A 23254-nucleotide genomic window follows, 5' to 3' on the forward strand; every position below is an offset into this window, starting at 1 on the left:
CGACCCCTGTAGGACTTGGCAGAGTCTACATGCCAGGGGTTCAATTGCTATTGCAAATATTAGGGGAGAGAGGGGACATCTCTGCCTGGTGCCTCCTTGCAGTACGATTTAGTCTGACATAGCGGCCAGTGCAGAGCCTAGCTCTGGGCTGAGTATATAGTAGTTTAATCCACTGAATGAACCAACGGTCCAGTTGCATTTTCTCCAGCACAGACCAGACATAGTCCCAGTTGAGGGAGTCAAAGCCCTGTTCAATATCTAAAAAGGCTAAGGCATATTTATCATGCCCGAGCTGCGGGTCGAGGAGCAGGTGCACGAGGCAGCGTAGATTACGGAGGGTGTTTCTGTGCGGAATGAACCCAGACTGGACCTCGTGGATAAGGGTTGGGCGGTGCAGAAGCAGTTGCGTTGCCAGGATGCTGCTTAGAATCTTTATATCATTATTAAGCATTGATATGGATCAGTAGGAGCCCGCGACTAACCAATCTTTGCCAGGTTTAGGTATAACTGCAATGAGCGCTTCTGTCATAAATTGGGGGAGATGTCCAGTTTTATACGCTTCCTCATATACCTCTACCAGTCTCTACACCAAGACTCTTGCGAATGTTTTATAAAACTCAGATGGCAGGCCATCACTCCTGGGGGCCATGGCCGACTTTAGCGCTCTGATAGCCTCTAAGATTTCTGGTTTGCTAACCAAGGCCCCTAGGTCTTTACAGTCCCCCTCTGAAATTCTTTTTAGGGGTAGGGAATGCAAATACATTTGCCTAGATGGCTCATCAGTATTAGTGTTTGGCTGGGTATATACCCTCTGTAGGTGTTCCAGAAAGACATCGTTGATGCCCTGTTGGGTATAGACCTCCCAACACCCTTGGTCTAGTATGGCCAGTATTGGCCCAAGTGTTTTTTCTGTCTTGATTAGGTGAGCTTGCATCCTCCCTGCCTTATCTCCTCTAGGTACCACAGTCTACGAGCTGCTGTTTTGTTGCGTTTATCGAGTCGGAGACAAAGCTCATTCAGTATACATTTCAATTGCTCCTGTTCCACCCTGAGCTCTGGGGCCTCAGGAAGCCCTGATCCCAGTTTCTTTAGCGCCCGTTCTTGAGCTATTAGTTTTAGAATTCGTCGAAACTGCACTGACACTGACATCTTCAAACACGAACTGAAGAATCTGACATGCCGCTTTCAAGCACGTGGATACACTGACAAGCTTATATCAACTGCTTCCAAACGTGTATCCTCTATTGACCAACACTCGCTTCTCATCAGGGGTCACAAAAAAACGCCTAAAACGTCTAACAGACGTCCTGTTTCCTTCATCACTCAATTCAGCCCTGCTAGTAAAACTGTGCTCCACATCCTCAAACGACACTGGCATTTACTACTTCTTGACTCAGGGCTTAAAAACTACATCGATAACGCCCCTACCATGACTCACAGCAGGGGACGCACCCTTAGGAACATCCTATGCCCTAGCTTTCTCATGCCCCACACACAAACATGCCCTTCAACATGGATTCCCACCAAACCCAATGGATTCTTCAAATGTGGTGGCTGTATTTCATGCCAAATGGCTCTCAACAAAACCACTTCCTTCTCTTACAACACCAGGATGGTATATACTGTTAGGAGCTTCATTAACTGCAACACCAGTTTCACTGTGTACTGTATCATCTGTGCATGTAGCCGCATCTATATTGGCAGTACCATACGCCCACTTAAAGAACGCATTCAGGAACACATTAGGGCTATCAGGAACAACAACAGTACATACCCGTTGGCTGTTCATTTCAACACCATACATGGGGAAAGAGACCTACTTAACATCAAATTCCACGGGATTACTCAGGTTACAGGATCACCCAGATTGGGTGATAGAACCAGGGACCTCCGCAAGTGCGAGGCCAAATGGATTATCAAACTACGTGCAGTTGAACTTGGACTTAACACCGACCATGAATTACATTACTTCCTCAAATGAAATGTTTTCACAACCAATGATACAAATATCTGCATTCCTCGACATACATCATTGTCTATTTCTCTCATCTGATTTGTAGTATTCTGTCTAACTTGCTTTAGAATGCCTTAGGATATAATTTTGGCATCAGCTCCACCTTTTAGCTGATTGTATTTTCCTTATGTATCGTACGCTCTTATTAGCTCACAGTTACCTTGCTTACTTTTTGTTATCCTATTATTACTGTTATCAGGTATCTGGTTGCTTTCCCTAACATGTATACAGTACCATGTGTTTTTTAACTTTTCTACTGCCTTTCGCCTCTACATTGTCTATATTTTTCTGTTGTGCTGCCTAGTTACTACCCTGTATAAATGTGACGCCCAAATCATAGTTTGTGTCCTCTAAGGATGACTAGCATAAACGGGCCATTATTTTTAGCTCTATCACAAGCTTTTTCCAGTACGTCGCATAACCCCTTATGGATGTCTTTACACACCACTTGTATCCCATTCTTCACATTCCCACTCCTACCCAATACACTACCTTTCCTCACATTGTTGCCACTTTTTTAAGTCCTAATATTCACCTACTTGCTTCTTAACGCTTGTCACCTTTCCCTCCTCCCAAGCGTCTCTCATACCTTTTTACTGTCTCTGACCTTAATAACTTTCTCTCTCCAAAATGGCTGCCATAGTTTCCGTCTTATACCCGTGCTCTTTACCTTCTACCCCGACATTTTTTTACGAAACAGTCCGTCCTCTATTTCTTGTAACCAAGAGCCGGCTTAAATGGATCGCGCGACATCGAGCATACTGACTCGCCTCGCGTGATGGACTGGACGCTTCATTACTAAATTTCAGGTATTCGGGAACCCTGTTCAACACTTTCGAGTGTTCGGGGGATCTTCTAATGTTGGACTTTTTTCTCTAATTAGCAGTTAAGCCCGTCGCCACTGAATTTCAATTATTTACATATAAACCAGTACTCGGCTCCCGCTTAGATGCGGTTCTCGCGTGTGCCTGTACGTTAAGTATTTAGTAACATTGTAGGATTGTTCGAGGCAATTTACATATTGACCTCTAACCTTGACATGCTCCATTTTTTACTATGCTGGACGTGTCCGTTTACACACCTAGGTCTCGGCACATGCTAGTTAATGTATACTTCTGGATCACCTTACAGCTACCTTCAAACCCATTTGAAGGCGATCCTTTATGTATTGTCTATAATCGGCTACATTTGGGATATGGGTCCTCCCCTGTTGTCACACATCTCGACAGATTTGTTGTACACACATTCTTTCTTGGAGGTCCCGAGTTTTAGTAACTTTACTCATACGTTTTCTCCATTCAGGATTATTACTTCGGGTTTATCAGGGCTCTGATAGCACCAGCCTTTTTACTACTGTGTTCACCGTACACCTGCGGCAGTCCCACCCGGGACTGACCATCGTATTTTCTGCCATTTTGAACTCACTGCTGTCCTCTGCACCTGGCCGGACGGGCCCAGGTAGGGTCTCATTACGGAGTACCTTTGCACAAGCTCCATAATTACCCCTAGCACGTTCCTATTATATCTTAACTGTATTCCTATCTGGTACCCAACTTTCTATATATCTCTTTACCATTTTTCAAGGGATACCTTGTGTATACCTCCTCACCTGGCTTTATCAATCCTATTCTACCAGCACTGCCACCACTGCTGTTTTATATCCTTGGCACTTCAATTCACCAATATTCGGTTCACCAAATATCCACTAATAGACGGTCTCTACATGTTAATCACTAACTTTAGTTATTGTTGTTACTTTCACCTGGTCTTGAGCTTTGACGATAACACATACTGTGCCATGCCACATGAAACCTCACTCACGTGGTTACAATCGCACATGCATCCTTCCCTAGCGGATTATGGGTTCACCATTATGTCTTTAACACTGAATTAGTACATACCTTCAGACCAATTATACATATCGGTATGTTTCTATTACTTCCTTACAGCCTTGATAAAGTCACTTGCGTGACGAAACACGTGTTGGCTGTTTCCTGTAAAGACGACACAAACCTATACCTGCGAATAAAGACTCTAACATATCAACAACTTGGATTCATCGCTTTTACTCTTCACCTCTGGATGTACAATACTTGGGCTTTACTCACGTCCCAGAAACATTGAAGAACTTTTACCTTTTTGTGTGCCTTGGTCTATCTGTGCTTATAAGCATTGATATGGGTCAGTAGGAGCCCGCGACTAGCCAATCTTTGCCAGGTTTAGGTATAACTGCAATGAGCGCTTCTGTCATAAATTGGGGGAGATGTCCAGTTTTATACGCTTCCTCATATACCTCTACCAGTCTCTACACCAAGACTCTTGCGAATGTTTTATAAAACTCAGATGGCAGGCCATCACTCCTGGGGGCCATGGCCGACTTTAGCGCTCTGATAGCCTCTAAGATTTCTGGTTTGCTAACCAAGGCCCCTAGGTCTTTACGGTCCCCCTCTGAAATTCTTTTTAGGGGTAGGGAATGCAAATACATTTGCCTAGATGGCTCATCAGTATTAGTGTTTGGCTGGGTATATACCCTCTGTAGGTGTTCCAGAAAGACATTGTTGATGCCCTGTTGGGTATAGACCTCCCAACACCCTTGGTCTAGTATGGCCAGTATTGGCCCAAGTGTTTTTTCTGTCTTGATTAGGTGAGCTTGCATCCTCCCTGCCTTATCTCCCTCTAGGTACCACAGTCTACGAGCTGCTGTTTTGTTGCGTTTATCGAGTCGGAGACAAAGCTCATTCAGTATACATTTCAATTGCTCCTGTTCCACCCTGAGCTCTGGGGCCTCAGGAAGCCCTGATCCCAGTTTCTTTAGCGCCCGTTCTTGAGCTATTAGTTCCCTTTCAAGCTCTCGACATACACCCATCGAGGTAGCCATGCAGACCCCTCGGAGGATCACTTTGATAGCATCCCACTCAGTTGCCCCGACTCCCAGCAGTGCGCCTATTCTCGTTGAAATATTGTGTCCATGTCTCTTGGACTGTTGCTCGGAAGGATTGGTCAGTTAGAGCTGCTGGCTGTAGATGTCATAGGGGCACCTTAGGGGGCTGTTTCTTTAGTGTGTAAGTAGCAAGCATTGGGGAGTGGTCAGAATGATATCTTGACAGATAATGTATGTGTGTTATGGAATGTGCAGACGTCGCTGTAATACAAACGTAATCCAAGCAACTATAGGCCGTTGATGGAGGGGAATAGCGTGAGTAGGCTCTCGTGTGCGAGTGATGTTGGCACCATACATCCCCCAACCCAATTATATGCATGATCTAGTTGAGGGAGGCAGTCAAACGAGTATTAGTTTCAGGGGGCGGTCTGTCTATATTACCACTGAGTATACAGTTAACGTCTCCACCCATAATTATTTCAGTGGTGGGTGGAATCTGGGCCGTCCTCAACAATGAACTCAGGAAGTCACCATCATCGGTATTTGGACACACACATTAACAATGCCAATATGATGAGCATCTAACGATCCCTCAAGTAGGACATATCGCCCCCTCCCATCTGTCAATGATCGGTGTACTTTAAAGGGAACTCCCGAGGCCACCCAGATGAGCGCTCCCCTCGCGCATCCTGAATAAGATGTGGCAAATATCTGGCGCCATCATCTCTGCAGATATTTAAAACAGTCTCCCCAGAGGTGTGTCTCTTGGAAGAGAACTACAGCCATCCCATACGGCTTCAAAAAGGCATAGATCCTGTTCCGCTTAGTAGGGTAATTAAGGCCCCACACATTCAAGATTTTATAGCTTGTTCCTAAGCCCGCCATGTGTAGTTGGGCAGGAGTATTGTCTTCTCCTTTATGTGGGGTACACATGGAGGTTGAGGGGATACAAGTTATTCCCATGGGCATGCTCCCCCCGGTGGATGTAAAGCTGTGTTATGTATGGTCTGGTAGTAACAACAAAAAACAACTTGCAACAATTGAGAAAATATATCCTAACCCCTGAACAGCCCTGGGGCTGGCAACTCCTGTCCATTCCCATAGCCCCCGCCACCCACAGGCAGTGGCTGCAAAACCCTCCTGATATATGTGCAGGGCTCAAAAAATCCACTCGACCACTTGCTAGGGAGAGTTTTATTTTATGAGGACGAGCTATTTTTAGATTCCACTCGACCCTTCTGGCGAGTGGACAAAGAACAGGTGTTCTGATCAGTCAGAAACTGAATTAGCAATTAAGATGCCTTTAAATCTTATTCTTGTCACATTTGCTCTGTGTTCAGAGACAGAGATCAAAAGTCAGTTTGTCTTCTTGCAGTGCAAATACTTTTCCTTGTGACTGTGGAGTTCCAGGATTTTGTAAGGTGAACGGGGTCTGATCTATGGGAATTGAAAGGCTTTTGGTATCGGGGTTTTCTCTAACACACAACATGTATATAACTAAGTCAACTTCACAAACATTTCAAAATATATTTCAGTAGCTGTGAAAGACAATTTTTTGTACTTCTGTGTGATGAAAAAAATATTTTAATAGAATGAAAATAAAGTCAAAACACTTTACTTGGTGATGTGCAAATGATAAATGTTTTCTGAAACCCAATTTTCACAGATTATTGTTAATACACCCTATAGTTTTATCAGTAAAGCTGCAAGTTAGTGGGAAGGTTTTTGGACATTTCTTGGAAATTTACTGTCTGTAAATGACAGTGCGCTACCATATTATGCTTCAGTAATATATAAATTAAAAGTGAGTGTTTAAACATAAAATGAGAAACACTCCTGCCCTGACGGCAAAGCTATTAGTAAACTGAGAGGCAAGTCATGCATGGATCATGTGTACTCTATATGTGGGCTAGGTTTATTATACTTGGAGCAAATACTTAGTGTATTTAATCAAACAAAAGAGGATTTTTTTTTTTACAGCAGAAATGCTGAACTCACATATTAGAAGGTGCACTCATATGTGAGAATGAAAAAGAAAGTGACTGTAAAATACAACATTTGCCTAGTATCACACAATTTGAGACCCATTTCCGGGTCTAGAACATTACAGTTAAGTTGAGAAGATTATTTAAGCTACTCGACCTGCAGGTCTAGTAACATTTTTATGATTTTTCAAGGCCTGTACCATTTACCAAGAGGGTCAGAAGCCCCGCCCCAAGTATACCTCTGGAGAACTTGAAACCTAACTATACAGTATTAAAACGTGTGGTATTGAGAAATCTGTCCAGGACCTCAAGTGGCCCTTCGTTACGAACCCAACCTGAGCTCAGCAACTCTGGGGCACCCTGGTCCTGAACCATCCCACCCCGAACATTTTGTATATCGTCCCCTTGCCACCCTTGTGAATATGCTATGCACCGGATAGCTAAACTAGGTAGATATGAAAAAGTCAACAATACAGACGGAGGCAGGTATATGCGAGTCCCTGTCATTCATAAGATGGTGACCGGATCTCTAATCTAGGTAGATATAAACAAGCCCATTATGCAGAGGGAGTCAGGTAGTTGTAAATCCAAGCCATCCCCCAAACTGTCAGATGGCTAACCGATCCGTATTTTGGGTATCTGAAAGATGAGTCGAAGGGAGGAAGAGGTTTGGGGTTGAGTCCATATCATTCTCCGTACCAAGGGTCCCGTCTTCCACCGCCATTACTTTGTTGATGCAGGCCACAGTGGTGGAGCTCGATCCCCGCTTCCAGAATTCTGAGAAGCGCGGGAAGGCCGTCGTGTCTTTCCTCTCCTACATTCCCTCCAACCAGAAGAGTGCTCCCCCTGCAAGAGGACTTGGGCCTCCATCCAGTCAAATGCCTAGTGTGGGGTTTCGAAGAAATGCACCATCTTTCAATTGTGTATCCTCAGTTTAGCTGGGAAAAGGAGACTGTATTTGATATTGTTTCCTAGGAAATCTCTCCGGAGCGCCTGCATTTTTCTTGTGTAGTCTGGAAATTCAAGTATAGGTGTCCCCTCATAGTTAGGGGGGCCTCGGGATCTCACATGCTGAAGAATTAGATCCTGATTCCTGTAGTTGAATAAGTGCGCTATGATTGAGCGCGGTGGTGCACCAGGTCTAAGGACCGGGCCCAGAGCTCTATGCGCTCTCTCCACCGTGAAACAATTAGAGAGCCGCATAGGCTGCAGGGCCGTAGTGAGCCAGACTTCAAGGAAGAGTTCCATGGTGGTCCATCCGCCTGCTCTGGAAACTCCACTAGTCGGAAGTTGCTGCGGCGTGACCGGCCCTCGGCGTCTTCAAGTCTCTTGGTGGTTTGGGTGGCTACATTAATTAGTTCAGCTACCGTTGCTCGCAACTCTTGAACCGTGGCTCGTAATGTAGTTACCTCTTCCTCAGTGTTCATAACCCTCCCTGCCACTTTACGAAGGTTGAGTCGGAGGTGGTTTATCAAAGCGGTGTATTGGAGACTAGTTTATTATTGTTACTTTTGTTTTGCACTTTGTTACCATCTAAGAGGATTCAGGTCGTTGCCCGGGCAGTGCACCAGGGCTCTCCGTCTTCGAGCACATCACAAGAGTCCAAGGACCCCAAATCCGATTATGGAGTATTACGAGGGGGGCTTTGATCGTCACCAGCATCTCCCGTGTGAGAGATTCAGCATCGCAGTGCAGGGAAGACGAGCTTCCTCATTTGCCAGCCAGGTGGTAAGTTCCTTAATAGGGGGGTGCGGGGGAAGAGGTTTTAGTTCCCCCTCCCTTCACTTTCTTAATCACCGTTTCAAATATGCTGAAATTTCATACAACTATCCCCCGTGGCGATCTTCACTTACTTTCCCCTCTGTCCTCAGGATGCAAATATGGCTCCTCGATCCGTTCCAAATAACCTCAGAGTACTTTGCATTTCGGTCCCATCTTGTGTCTTCTTCCATGTGTAGTGTCAGGATCTGTGCCAGGGCCGCAGGGACTTCGATGTTTACCCCGGCCCCACCCTCTGCCGTTCCTCCAAAAGAGCATGCCATACTCGGTTTTTTAAATCTGCTGCATTCTTAAGTCTACAAGGGCAAACATTAAGTTCGAAACCATGCTCACCTCATTGATGATTAAAGGCTTCAGTTAATTCCGTACTCTTGACACCTCATGAGAAGCTACACCAAATAACTTCTAGCATTCCAGTTTATTGTCATGTTCAACAGGCAGCATTAGTCGTTGATGTAAATTTATTTGTTTAATGAGCACTGTAAATTGACGCTACTAAATTATGGATGTATGATGGAACAACACATGCCTTTACAACGTGGTCTTTACAATACAGTCTTTACCATGTATGCCATTACCACGCATGCCTTTACAACGAATTTAGTCGTAAAAGCATGTTTGGTAAAGTAACATGCAGGGTAAATTATCCCCTGCCCTGCCCCCTAAACCTGACATCATTCTCCACCTTCCAACCCCTCCCCAGAGCCATAACCACCCCCAGCCTACCCTGCCCTAAAACATGTACCAACCTTTCCTAAATCCTACCCTGACCCCTCCCCCCCACCCTGCCCTAAACTCTAAAACCTACCCTGGCCTAAAAACGACCCCACCTGTCCTAAAAGCTACCTAACCCCCGCCCTAAACCGTAAAACCTACCTTGGACTAATAACTACCCGGCCCTGCCCTAAAAACTACTCCCATCCTCGCCCCGAAACCTAAAACCTACCCAAAAATAAAATTAAAATCCTGACTCCCGCCCTAAACCCTAAAATCTTCCCAGTCTTAAAACCTACTCCGCCCGTCTTAAAACCTACTCTGCACTAAAACCTACCCAACCCCCTGCCCTAAACCCTAAAACCTAACCTGCCCAGTCCTAAAAACTACACCTCCCCCACCCCAAAACCTAAAAGCTACCCTGTCCTAAAACCTACCCCGCCCTGTCCTAAAAACTACCTGGCCCCAGCCACCCCTCCCCTAAAACCTACCCTTTCCTAAAATCTACTCCACCCTTTCCTAAAAACTACCCAAGCCCCCATCCTGAAGCCTGAAAGCTACCCCACCCTGTCCTAAAAAGTACCCCAAACCCCTGCCTTCGCCCTAAAGCCTAAAAGCTACCTTGCCCTGTCCCAAAACCTACCCCACCCAGTCCTAAAAACTACCCGACCCCCTGCCCTAAACCCTACACTGTCCTGTCCAAAAACCTACCCTGCTTTGTCCTAAAAACTACCCAACCCGCTCTAAACCCTAAAACCTACCCTGTCCTAAAGCCTACCCCACCCTCTCCTACAAACTACCCCGACCCCCCCACCCCGAATCCTAAAACCTACCCCGCCCTGTCCTAAAAACTACCACGACCACCGTCTTCACCCTAAACCCTAAAACCTACCCTTCCCCTGTCCTAAAAACTACCTCGCTGTTCTAAAAACTACCCAATCCCCGCTCTAAACCCTAAAACCTACCCTCTCCTTAAACCTACCCCATCCTGTCCTAAAAACTACTCTGACCACCGCCTTCACCCTAATACCTACCCTACACTCTTGTCCTAAAACCTACCCCGGCGCTGTCCTAAAAACTACCCTGACCCCCCCCCCCATCCTAAACCCTAAAACCTATCAGGTCCTAAAACATACCCCGCCCTGTCCTAAAAAACTACATGACCCCCTGACCTAAACCCTAAAACCTACCCCACTCTGTCCCAAAAACAACCTGACCCCGCTCTAAACTATAAAACCTACCCTGTCCTAAAACCTACCCTACCCTGTCCTAAAACCTACCCTACCCAGTCCTAAAAACTACCTTGTCCACCGCCCCACCCTGAATCCTAAAACTTACCCCCACCCTGTCCTAAAAACTACCCTGACTTCACCCTAAAACCTATCCTTTCCCTGTCCTAAAACCTACCCCACCTCTGTCCTAAAAACAACCCTGACCCCCGCCTTCACCCTAAAACCTACCCTACTTCTGTCCTAAACCCTACCCCACCCTGTCCTAAAAACTACCCAACCACCGCCTTCACCCTAAACCCTACCCTGTCCTAAAAACTACCAGACCCCTGCTCTAAACCCTAAAACCTACCCTGTCCTGTCCTAAAAACTACCCCATCCCACCGCCTGCTCTAAACTCTAAAACCTACCCTTCCACTGTCTTAAAACCTACCCCGCACTGTCCTAAGAACTACCCGACCCCCGCTCTAAACCCTAAAACCTACCCTGCCCTAAAACCAACCCCACCCTGTCCTAAAAACTACTGATCCCCGCCTTCACCCTAAACCCTACCCTGTCCTGTCCTAAAACCTACCCCGTTCTGTCCTAAAAATTACCCAACCCCTTCTCTAAACCCTGAAACCTACCCTGTACTAAAACCTACTCTACCCTGCCCTAAAAACTACCCCGACCCCCCGCCTTCACCCTAAATCCTAAAAACTACCCCAACCCCCGCCTTCACCCTAAATCCTAAAACCTACCCTGTCCTAAAACCTACCCCACCCTGTCCTAAAAACTACCCCAACCCACCACCCTGCACTAAAAACCTACCCTGCGTGCCCTAAAACCTAACCCGATCCTCCACCCGGTCCTAAAAACTACCACAACCCTCCCTCCCCAACCAAGGCTCCACTTACCTCTCTCCTCTGGGCGCTGCTCCTTCCTGGCTGCTTCCTTCCTTCCGCCCGACTGCTCTCTCTACCATTACCACGCATATGCCTGGTAAGGGCATATGTTGCATTGACCGCGTTATTAGTGCAGTTCCCCTAATTTACTGACCACAATGTTATCAGGCAAGTCTTCCTATATTGCAGCTGAAGCCAGGAATGCTGCTATGGATTACCCTTCTGGAGCTAGGAATTAGTGGATCAGGTTTTTAACATTGCAGTGGCAGAGTACTACTTTAAGCGATAATAAGCCTGCAGTAAAACAGCTGGCATTTTCCACGCATTAGTCTGAATATATGTGTCAAACCAGTTGGGCAAACTTTATTGCGAGTTAACTTACCTTGGGTTCTGTTAAGTTATGTTAATTATTTAGTGGATACAGACCCTGAATACATGTGGTATGAATTGTTAAAAGAAAATGTTACAAATACACTCACATCAAAGTTGCAACTAAGAGAAATGTTTGAGTATGCAAGAAATGTACTAATGGAAAACCATAGTAAATCACTGAAAATATTAACTGATGTGGATACAAAACCATCAACATTGAGAAATTGCCATTCCAACCTACAGACTATATCCACGAACAATATACATTTCTGCAGTTGAGGCACAGTCCACTGACATAGAATCTATAAAATAATCTTCACCGGTTAGTAAATCACAACAGTTGTCTTAATTGGATTACAAGAATTGTAGAATTCTACTCTGTACCAAATAAATGTCTAATTTTCAAATAATTTTACTTGGAATGTACCAGTACAAGACATAAAAAATGTAATCCAAGCTAAACTATGAAAGGCTGACAGATTTTATGGGTCTACCAGTCTCCATTTACAGAGCACAGATCCACTACAAATTATTTTCAGACTGTACTGGTAACTTGAATATTCCTCTTTTCTAGCAAGGGGTTTAATTATCAGGAGTTCTATAAAAATCCACCCACCCTAATAGTTATTAATCAACAGCATGGCTTGACGACTGGAAAATGATTTGCTAAATGCTTGTAACACCTGAAAGCGGGGGTTAAATTAAAGTGGTTGATACCAACACACTAAATGTAGCACCATGTATAATACAGTTACGAGGAAAAAACTTAAAATATAGCAAGTAGTAATAACACAATAGTTAAGAGTTTTGTCAGATCCTAGTAGGGAAATTGTAAAAGAATCCAGCCTTAAACAGGTATGTGCTCTTGCCTCCTTTTACTTCCCCCCGCATGGCAGACTTACCTAGAGCAATAGTTAAATGGCGCAGATACTCAAGCGTCTGCCCCCAAAACACGTCAAATCTGAAAGAACACACACACCCAAGTCTCCGAGAACCGGCCATCATCAATCTACTGACTGGTAAATATGCAAAATCATCAAAAAAGCAGTTTACGCACAACTACAAGTTCAAATCATTACTAATCATCTCCTAACAACAACCAATCTGGCATAAGCTCAGGTAAAAATGAACATGCCTCATGATGCTTTGTACCCGACAGTCATACCGTGAACTCCCAAATGGGATTCACCAGCAATGTTCAAATACAATCATCCTCCGTTGGTTATCCTACAAAATATCTAGCAAATAAGGGTTTGTCCACATGAACAGCAGATCCCAGAACTCACAATCACCTGCTCCTAAGGCATCACTCGTTTCTTTCTCCTATGATCTTCAACCTCAGCATCAAAAATCACAAAAACACTAGCAACACAAACCCTCGGTCCCCCCCCAACACTCAGTGCTTGAAGCATCGCCTGCACCTAAATCAATCCTAGATGTCTAGCACCTACCTCAAAATTCACCTACTCAAGACCAAATTCGAGCTGTTCAACAGCAGCAATTAGTTCAAACCTGGCTCGAAAACATGAACTTGGGTGGATTCAACTCATAACCACTACCCTATGCTCCACAAATGACACTAATCTTACCCACAGGCTCACTAATTCTGGTAGCTCGACACACCCCACAGCCAGAAGGCCAAACCAGCAGGGTGGAAGAATGCAAAAATGCTCAAACAAGGAACCAGGCTGTATCCATCAACACAATCAGAATTTGGAACAATAGTGCCATATATCTGCACGAACCTGGAACACACAGTTCCATCTCCTCCCTGAAATTCCAATTGGGATTCACTCTTGTCTGACCTTTTTTTATCTGTAACCCTGTTAGACACTGCCGCCTCTGACTAGGTTTATGCCATATAAATACCCCCCACACACACAGTGATGTGAAAAATAAAGAATACTCTCTAAATAATCTTAGGATTCATTTATTACGACATAATATGTACGCGTTCGGGGTGTAGGGCTCAGGGCAGGGGGTGGAAGGGGCAGATTTAAGGGCTGGGGCGGATTGCAGAGTATGGTATCAGGTGTAAGGGGGCAGGGCGGGGGATAATTTACCACGATGTTCCTTTACCAAACATGCAACGAAATTCGATGTAAAGGCATGCGTGGTAAAGGCATGCGTGGTAAAGGCATGCGTGGTAAAGGCTTGCGTGGTAAAGGCATGCGTGGTAAAGGCATGCGTGGTAAAGGCATGCGTGGTAAAGGCATGCGTGGTAAAGGCATGCGTGGTAAAGGCATGCGTGGTAAAGGCATGCGTGGTAAAGACGCAGTCGTTTTTGTGACCCCGTTCTTAAGGCATGGGTGGTTCAGGCATGCGTGGTAAGGACACAGTCATTTTTGTGACCCCGTTCTTAAGGCATGGGTGGTTCAGGCATGCGTGGTAAGGACACAGTCATTTTTGTGACCCCGTTCTTAAGGCATGGGTGGTTCAGGCATGCGTGGTAAGGACACAGTCATTTTTGTGACCCCGTTCTTAAGGCATGGGTGGTTCAGGCATGCGTGATTCCATCATACAACCTGTAGAGAGACATAAAGAACGGGTGAATTAACTATGCTGTTAAACACCATAGTGATTAGGCAGCTTTGTAAGGAACAGTGGCTAGAATACCTAGGAGGCAAAATCAGAGACAAACTTTCAGGAAATATTTACTTCAAGTTAGTGCTGATACAGGATGTTCCAGGCGTTAGCAAATCATAAGATGTGCTTACTTTTAACACGTCACGACTGAATATTGGTTAATTTCTTGTTTAAAAAATAATTACAAGGCAAAATTTGTGTATATGTCAAATGAGGTTAGCTTTAGCTACTGTTCGGGCTCGGTGAAGACTAGATGAAAGTCAGAAATGACCAAATAGTTAAAACCATGAAACCTTAAGAGGGAACAGCTTTTAAAGAAAATAAATTGACAAAAGCCTTGTCAGCTTGTTCAGATTATCTGAAAGTAGAACCTGGTGAATTCAAGTATGAACCGATCAACCACTTTAATGTCATTACCAGCTACATTTTTTAATCATTTCTTAAGGGCTACTTTAAGAAATCCCTACCTTTTTTTCCTAGGGAGGTTGCATGTGACTATATCATAATATACAAATTTATCTTTGATCAACAGCCAGTGTTACAGGTTAGCAGCAATCAGCTGTAGCATGGACCTTTAAGTGCTTCACGTGTTCGTGTTGCATAAAAAGCAGCAGGAATTTTAAGGCAAGAATGAAATGAATGAAAATTATGTAAAAACACACTAAGTGCAGCTGGTCCCACTCAGAGTGTGCTGCTTACTGAAAGTTTGTCCAGAACTTCAAATAACTGCTTTACAATTTTTATCCATTGAAATATTTGCCCACATTAGCAAGCTTCAATTTCTTCCAATGAACCTGGTGATTACTGGGAGCTTTCCAGTTACCCAATTTAATATGCGCAACAATCCACATGGATTTTACTCTTTTCCCTATTATTTATTGTATTTATTTATACTACATAATATGCAAAGGTTTTAAGCTGTTAAGACCCCATCCACAGTAAAGGGAAATTACCTTGATGGTTGCTCCGGTACTGGTTGGAAATTGTCTGTGCTTCAGGCAAGACAGTTTCTCTGCCGAAAGCTACCCTAACCAGATTAACCAGATCAGATTGTGCAAGATTCCCCATCTCTACACGTGCAATACTAAGCACACAAAGCACTGGTTACAACAACCCGAGTGCGAGTGTATCCATGATTAGATGGGTTCATAGTAGAATGCTCAATAGCTGAACGTCCTTTGGCCAACTCAGATCAAGCAGGTGTGTAAAAAAAAAAAAAAAAATGGTTCTGTAGCACCAGGTTTTAAAGGTGGAATCTAACCCAGTGCTTGCATAATGGTCTGCTCTGCTGCATGAAACAGCTCTGTCTGAGACTCTGATCTCTATCATGTCCTAATCCACTCTTTAGTGGACTTTTTCTTGAGGTGGGATGCCAATGACACGGTTATGGATAAGAACATCTATAAAAGATTTAGAAGCATTGAAGTTTACTATAGGAAACCCAGTTCTCTGCACTGCCAATGTTAACATAGATTACACAGCAGCAACAAAAATAAAAGGTACCATGTTGTAGCCAAAACATACATATAAGATACTCATAATACATGGAACCTTATACGCATCACTGATAAGTCAGTCACAATTGCACAAACACTAACGACACATGGAAGCTTGTTTTCTAAACCTACCTGCCAGTAGTAGTTGCTTTGGAACAGGACAACTAAGGAAGAGGTTTGACAATCCTCTAAACCATCCATCCCAGTACTTTTCGGTGTTCGACAGCTCAATTCTCCAGGTGTAGAGATGCTCTTTCTTCACCTGAAAAGGTCGCCAGTATCAGCAGTTCATCACCATAAGGCAAGTACAATTATCTCATTCAAAGCATTCCTCAGAATAAATCAGAGAAAATCAATCTTGGATGGGGAAGTGTATTTGCCCTCATAACTAACCCTTTGCAGGTGTAAGCAGGAAGGACCAGTTCAACAAACTGTACTATTTTATACCTTTAAAATATTCCATCGCTTCACAAATAAATGGTCAACTAATGGAGAAACTCTAATGCGATGTTAAGGTAAAAAGGTGCATCCAAAACAGTAAAGACCTTTGTGGTGATGTAAGACCTCAACATAATCTTCTGTTTATTGATGACACAACTTTAACTGTTTTCTCTGCATTAGGTAAGAAAATAGTATGTGGCTGACAACATGTATGGGACGCTACCACGCACGCATCTACTGGGGAACAAGGATCACCAATATTTTGTTTAAACCACTAGCGTCAGCAGGATACTGCTACGCAAAGACAAAATAAAGTAGGTAGGGACAGTGGTTGCCAGTCCCAAAGGACAAATACCAACAGATGTGGTCCTAATGAGTTTTGTCATCATCATTTTTAGTTTGTACAGGTCTGATCTTCAAATAACAAGCAAGGCCTATGTTAAAAAAAAAAACACAAAAAAAAACAACAACAACCAGAAATTGAGATTTCTTATGGGGGATAGAAATGGGGCAGGGGAAATCACTTAGTACATATGATCAAAGAGCGACTGGACATCAGCCAATGAAGTATCAAACATCAAGGATACATGGCAAAGGTGACTGTTAGGAGAAACCAATATGGGAACACAAATTTGCTCAATGAGAAACTCCAACAAACAATACCAGAACAAATTAAAAGCATATTGCAACAGGTATTAACGTAACAAATTGGACCTTTAGCAGTGGCAACTTGAAAACATCATCATTCACAAGAATGCCGAAAAAAAGAAAAAAAACCTTCAAGAGTGGCAGTTCTTCAAAGTGTGGATTAAAACACCAGATCAGCAGTTGTTTTGTCAGTTGAGGGCTTTGTAATAACTCTAGACAAGAAATGTTGCAAGTGTGTCCCCTGCGGAGCAGTTACGCGATAATACCCAGCCTTCAACTAATAACTCACTTGAGTGCCTGACTTTGAACTTTTATTTGATTAACCAATTCTTTATCTTAATAGTCTTCAGGGCTTGAATACAAGCTCATTCCCAAAGTGGGTCTTTAACTGCTCTCTTAGGTGCCACGTGCCAAAACATAACCAAACATTCCAAGTCATAAGTATATACCAGACTTTCAGACAATACAAAAATCTCTAGATTGAACTAACTAGTGAGTGGCCTTACCTACATGGGAATTACACTGACATTAGTATTCATAAATTATGTTAAAGTAACCAGGCGGCATTGCAACCCCAGCTTTGCCAAGAACATTATTTGATCACTTTCAATCTCTCGGATGAGGTCATTCTTCTAGTCGGGCCGCTATCCATTGTGGGAAATTAGGTTGTTGGTTGAGGGGACCGAAATCCTACGAGCAACAGTCACAATCCTTGCCAGGACGAACCACAAAAAGTCACTAATTGAACATCTGTTCAACCCTCTGGTAGCTTGGCACAAAAGCAGTGTGGTTTAACTTGGGGCAATGTGTAAAGTATTTATGCAGCACACAAGCAGTAATAAAGTGAAAACACAACACAAGAAAAATCTCACACAAATTCAGAAAGAGAGTAACATTATAATAAATGATTTTTGACCAAAACGGCAAAAAAACAATTTATAGAACTGGCGATATGTAATTTTAAAGGTTTAGGTAAAAATAGTGTTTAAAAGCACAGAGCGCTATCTGTGGTTATCTGATTGTGATGAACTGGGACAAAGTCAGATGGTTAGGACGACTATGATGGAGCACAAGCGGATGCAGGAAGTAGGTAAGGCCCGCAGAGAATGGTACCTTATATACTGGATGTGGAGTGTTAAGCCACACAGCAGTGGTTCCAAGAAGTGATGCAGGGTCCTGTGTCGAGATGCCTTCGATGGTAACTGTGAGGCCTGTGATGTGAGGTCTGTGTCAAGTTGTGTCAGTTCAGAGGAGGAGCTGCGAGGATGCATCAAGGCCTGCACTGATGGGGACCACAACTAGGCTGGCAGAGCAGCTTAATACCAACTTCCAAGGGTCTCGGACTGGGGGAGCACCACTACAAGGGGGGGGGTTATTATTCACAGCAGGCAGGGTGCAGGATTCAAAGGTGTTGAAGCTTGATGTATACCTATAGTTCAGAACAGGAGGCCAGCTAACTAGCCCTTAGAGTCCCTCTGGTAGTCCTCGGTCCAAGGTGAAGGTCCAGTCCTTCTTCCACAGGCAGCAGAGCAGTCTTTATTATGAGTCTTCCATATGTCCAGAAGTGATATGAAGAGTGGGTTCGAGGGTCCTCTTTATACCTGGTGCTCACTTTGAAGTAGGAGACGCTTCTGGAGTTTGTCTACAGAAATGTGTGGAATTTCCAGCGTCCTCCCTGGCTAGTGTAAAATCCTTTGTGTGAGAGCTGGCCCAGTGCCTTTGAAGTGCAAGTTTAGTAGTGACAGCTCTGCCCCTCGTGTCATAGTTGGCCAATCCTGCCAATACTGAGACCACCTATTGTGATACAGTCTCGGAGGAATGCACAAAGGCAACTGCCAACTACACCTAGTCTTGTGACCAAGGAACAGGCTGCAGACACTAAATGGTTAGGGCAGGAAATGACAACTTCCTTAAAGTGGCATTTTCAGAATTATGACTTAAATTCCGACTTTACCATTAAAGAAAATTGTACATTTACAATTCCTTAGAAAATAAACATGACTATTTGCTCCCTATCTAAAGTTACTACTTATTAAATGTAATAAGGTAACCCAACATCATCCTATGGGAAAGGTAGGCCTTGTAATGAAAAACTAATTAGTGAGTTTTTCACTACCAGGACATATAAACTTAAAAGGACATGCCCATCTTTTAAAATTACAATACACCCTGTCCTATGGACTGTCTAGGGCCTACCTTAAGGGTGACATGTATTAAAAGGGAGTTTTAGGTCTGGCAAGGGGTTTATTTTGCCAAGTTGAATTAGCAGTTTAAACCTGCCAGCAGGCTGCAATGGCAAGCCTGAGAAGTTGAAAATGCTACTTAATTGAGTGGCACAATACGTGCTGCACACCCAGTAGTAGCACTTAATTTACAAGCCCTGGGTACATGTAGTGCCACTGTACTAGGGACACACAAAGGAAATTAAATGTGCCACTTGGGTGTAAGCCAATGTTACCATGTTTAACAGAAAGAGCACACCCCTTGTAGCACTGGTTAGGAGTTAGAGTCCCAAGGCCAGCAAAAATGAATTCAACAAAACAGGAGAGTTAAAGGAAAAAGATTTGGGGGTTACCACCTAAGAGTATCAGCTCTAACATTCAATATCGCCCAGATATACCATTTAGCTGGCTGTCAATGTGTATCCAACTGCATGCATCCCAATTCAAATATCACGTGCGTAACATGCCAACATACACTTTAAAGAAAACATGACAAGTAGCACTTTTTAGGATGACAAGTCAAATGTTTCTATTATTTCTGCTGAAGAAATGCTTGTAAACTACTTAGAAAGTCAGTATTATTTATTCTAAGTAGAATGCCTCACAACATTTGTCTTATTCACTGATCAACACCCATAAAGTTATTTTAGTTGGATTATTCAACAAAATAAAGCTTGGTTCTTTAACACATGAAGCACCACACAGCCTCTGGACACAATGACCACGAGGAGCTAGTCTGAAGCTCTCCATACATGACAATATATCCAACACACTTAACACTCAATTCCCTCAAAAGAGGGAAACAAGAAATAGGCTGGAAACAACCACCCCAAAAAACAACCCAAAAGAAACTGAACTAAAGTTGAGCCACAATATCAATCTAATGATGCACACAGAACACTGTAAAATACTCAGGTGAGGACCTTAGAATTTCAAAGATAATTAAGAGAATATTACGCCAACTGCATCAATTATGCAAACAAGAAATTGAAGTATTTTTCAAATGTCTCACAACACTGAACAGCAGCTGTTGTACTCTTACCAATTCTGATCATTCCCTCCATCCTTCTATTCCCTCCACCCTCCAATAGCTACAGAACCCTTGGCAAACAAGAGCAACGCATTCAATTGAATGGTTCAACCAGGAACATCTTGCATTGAAGTACTCCTTATAACTGCACAGCCTCATGAGGATGTTGCATCAAGACTGGGGCACCGCTCCCGAAGAAACCAACTGTAGAGTTTTAGTCAACTCCACAATCTCAAAACGCCACTTTCCTTAAAAAAAAAAATGACATGACCAGAAAGTCACAAAGAAACAACAAGATTGCACAGGAAAGTGGATTTAACAACGTAGGTTTCTGACTCTCAGAGATATTAATACACTAGGAAGTGTCAAAGAGGATCTTCACCACACTCTTACCAGGGGCCAACAGAAGGCGCTGATCCTTCTACACCTATCTACAGCATATGATAAGATAGATCACAATGCTCGATTAAAGACCAGGCGTGGACAACACTGAGACAGACATGCCATTCCCCAGTAAATGAGTTCAACATGTAAAAAGAGGTTCCTCTGAGCTCTTTAAGTACAGGGGTCCAAGCAGCATACCACACAAGTCTTGCCTTTCAACACAAAGCTATGTTGTCTTGGTGACGAAATAGCATCGGTTATAGATCCAGCTGTAAATGGTAACAACAAATTATGTCCCTGAGTGACAAAACCAATAAACAAACTGCCTGGAACCAGATCTACACTGGGTGAGAGAAAAACAAAGATTCTGGGAAATGTAGAAGTCCAACAAACCCGCTTCCAATGCTCGCATCCTCTGGACAGCCTCAACACACATCGGAAACGTGGGTCTAATCTTTGACTGGTAACTATCCCCAGCCCTTTTGAAAGTACAGTAGCGAAAAGGAACAACACAACACCATTAGAACCATGACTGGCTCCTGAAATGTAAGATACTAAAAGAGCTCCCACACACATTACAAGGCTGCCCCTCAAATTCAACCTGATGTTGAGGCCTTCCACTGGCTCCCAGTCAAAAAGGTAAATTGTGCAGGATGAACAAGGGGGCTGTCACATGAACACATGCTCTGTTCAGATACTGGTGTCTGACTACACACCACAAATGATATCTGACTAGCCCTTCTGCCAGAACTAATTCAAACAAAGGCACAGGGGTACACACTAAGTAGAAGAGAGCCCTACACTACAACTCCCTCAAGCCACGTTCAAGAGAGAATCTTAGCCATCAACCCTTCAGGAAACATTTTAAAAACAAAGGTTTGGATTGACGGACAGCATGAGCTATAAGCCACCAAAAAGTGTAACCTGGACTCCCATGATTTGCCCTTATTACCATCCTACCTATACTGGTCAGACAACACTGTCCTTGCGGTATCGGCACAGAAAATATTGAAGATCTACCTTGCCCACATTAACACAACTTGATGCTCTATTGCATCCCAAAATGTATCTCTGCTAGAAAACATGTTTGCCTAAGAGGCGGTGGGCTCCTAAATGACCACAAATAAACACATGTGAGACTATGGACAAAACATCAAATAAAGGAATGAAATTGCATCTTGTTCTGAAATTTCAAATTCTTCAAATGTAAGCACTTTATGAGCCCTAGGTGGGGAATGGGAATTCAGCATGCAGCTCAGAGCATGAAGTGATTAAATGACAATGTTTTTGACGCAGAAGACAGTTGTTGCTTTTAAAAGAAAATCTATTGCATTCATACAGATGCTGTCAGGGACACAAATTGCAACGTAATGATTTTGCCACTTTGCACAGCAAAAAATAAAGCAACATTATTTTCCTTTACCTTGATTCCCCTATAAACCTCTTCCTTTTCTCACCTCAAACCAAACATGGGCCATATGATACATAGCGAGATGGAGATAAAACATTGTGTGCGCTTTTGCCACTATGGATTAGGAGAAACGGTTGTAGACTCGTGTGCGACCCTTCTGCAAGCGCGCTAAATGTGCGCTGCGCATCTTAGCTTGGCCTGGTGCAAACGAGGGAATCCTTCGTACCTGTGCCATATTACAGGCACAAGTGCAAAGAGGAGCCATGGCACAGCGTTTGACGTGGTAGGGTGCACTGTCTAGGTATGCACCCCACATTCACTTCAAGGTACACCCCAATGCGGTGCCGTGCAATCTATCTGTAGTCTGGTCCCATTTGTTCCTCACAAAAAGGGTCGATGAGGAGCATTTAAACGACCAATTATGCACCAGTCCCAGAAACACGATTCGGTGCACAAAAAAAGGTGCACAACGTCTAAAGAACTGATCATGTTAGATCTTTTGTCTATGTTTATATTCAATTAAAATGATCACGAGCTACTGATATTATTGTTGTAACAGTGATCACATCAGACAGGTTTACATTAGTGGCTACAATATGAAGCTAGGCAGGAGTGATCGCCTCGGTGCACCTGGCAGGGCGACCAGCAGAAATGAAAAGAAGGTTTTGCCAATTTGGAATGACTATGTACGTAATACGTGGCAGCCACCGCTGCGGTGCCCCTGGCACGAAAGTAATAACATTATCAATAAGTCTCCCATCGTGAGTGACGACTATAAAATCTGATTTAAATATATCTTGGAAATTCAACCACATGACAAAAATGAACAAAACATCATATTTAAGTTCATATTTACACCGGTTGAGAGGATCAAACTCTTGTGAAAAAGAGGGGCTGTTGAGCAGAAGCCACACATCTACCGCATGTGGTCATCGTGGCCACAGCCCCTGAAGGTGCCCGGATCATGCCCCTGTAAAGAACACATACCTGGGAGGTTCTAAATGAGGTCCCCGTGGAGACCACTTCTCATGTGTAAGCCACTAAGCATTAAAGGGGGGGTCATGGCGAAGCATCACTGGGGTGAGTTGTCCTCAGTATCCCTCAGTGAGAGAGGCCTGCTTGCTTACCTGTGATGACCCCTGCCCTGCTTCCGGCGTCCATGAAAGTGGCATGGGTAC

The 23254-nt window shown here is 43.7% G+C and overlaps 1 protein-coding gene across 1 annotated transcript in view; it reads right to left on the reverse strand.

The window, feature by feature from the left end:
- The window catches only part of PPME1 (protein phosphatase methylesterase 1), a 124271-nt gene that overhangs the window by 38005 nt on the left and 63012 nt on the right, over positions 1-23254 (reverse strand). The window contains exon 10 of the mRNA XM_069203823.1: positions 16073-16202. Coding sequence (XP_069059924.1) covers positions 16073-16202 — 130 coding nt within the window. The remainder of the gene's footprint in view (positions 1-16072; positions 16203-23254) is intronic.

Source organism: Pleurodeles waltl, chromosome 8 (genome assembly GCF_031143425.1).
Source record: "Pleurodeles waltl isolate 20211129_DDA chromosome 8, aPleWal1.hap1.20221129, whole genome shotgun sequence".
NCBI classification, from domain to species: domain Eukaryota; kingdom Metazoa; phylum Chordata; class Amphibia; order Caudata; family Salamandridae; genus Pleurodeles; species Pleurodeles waltl.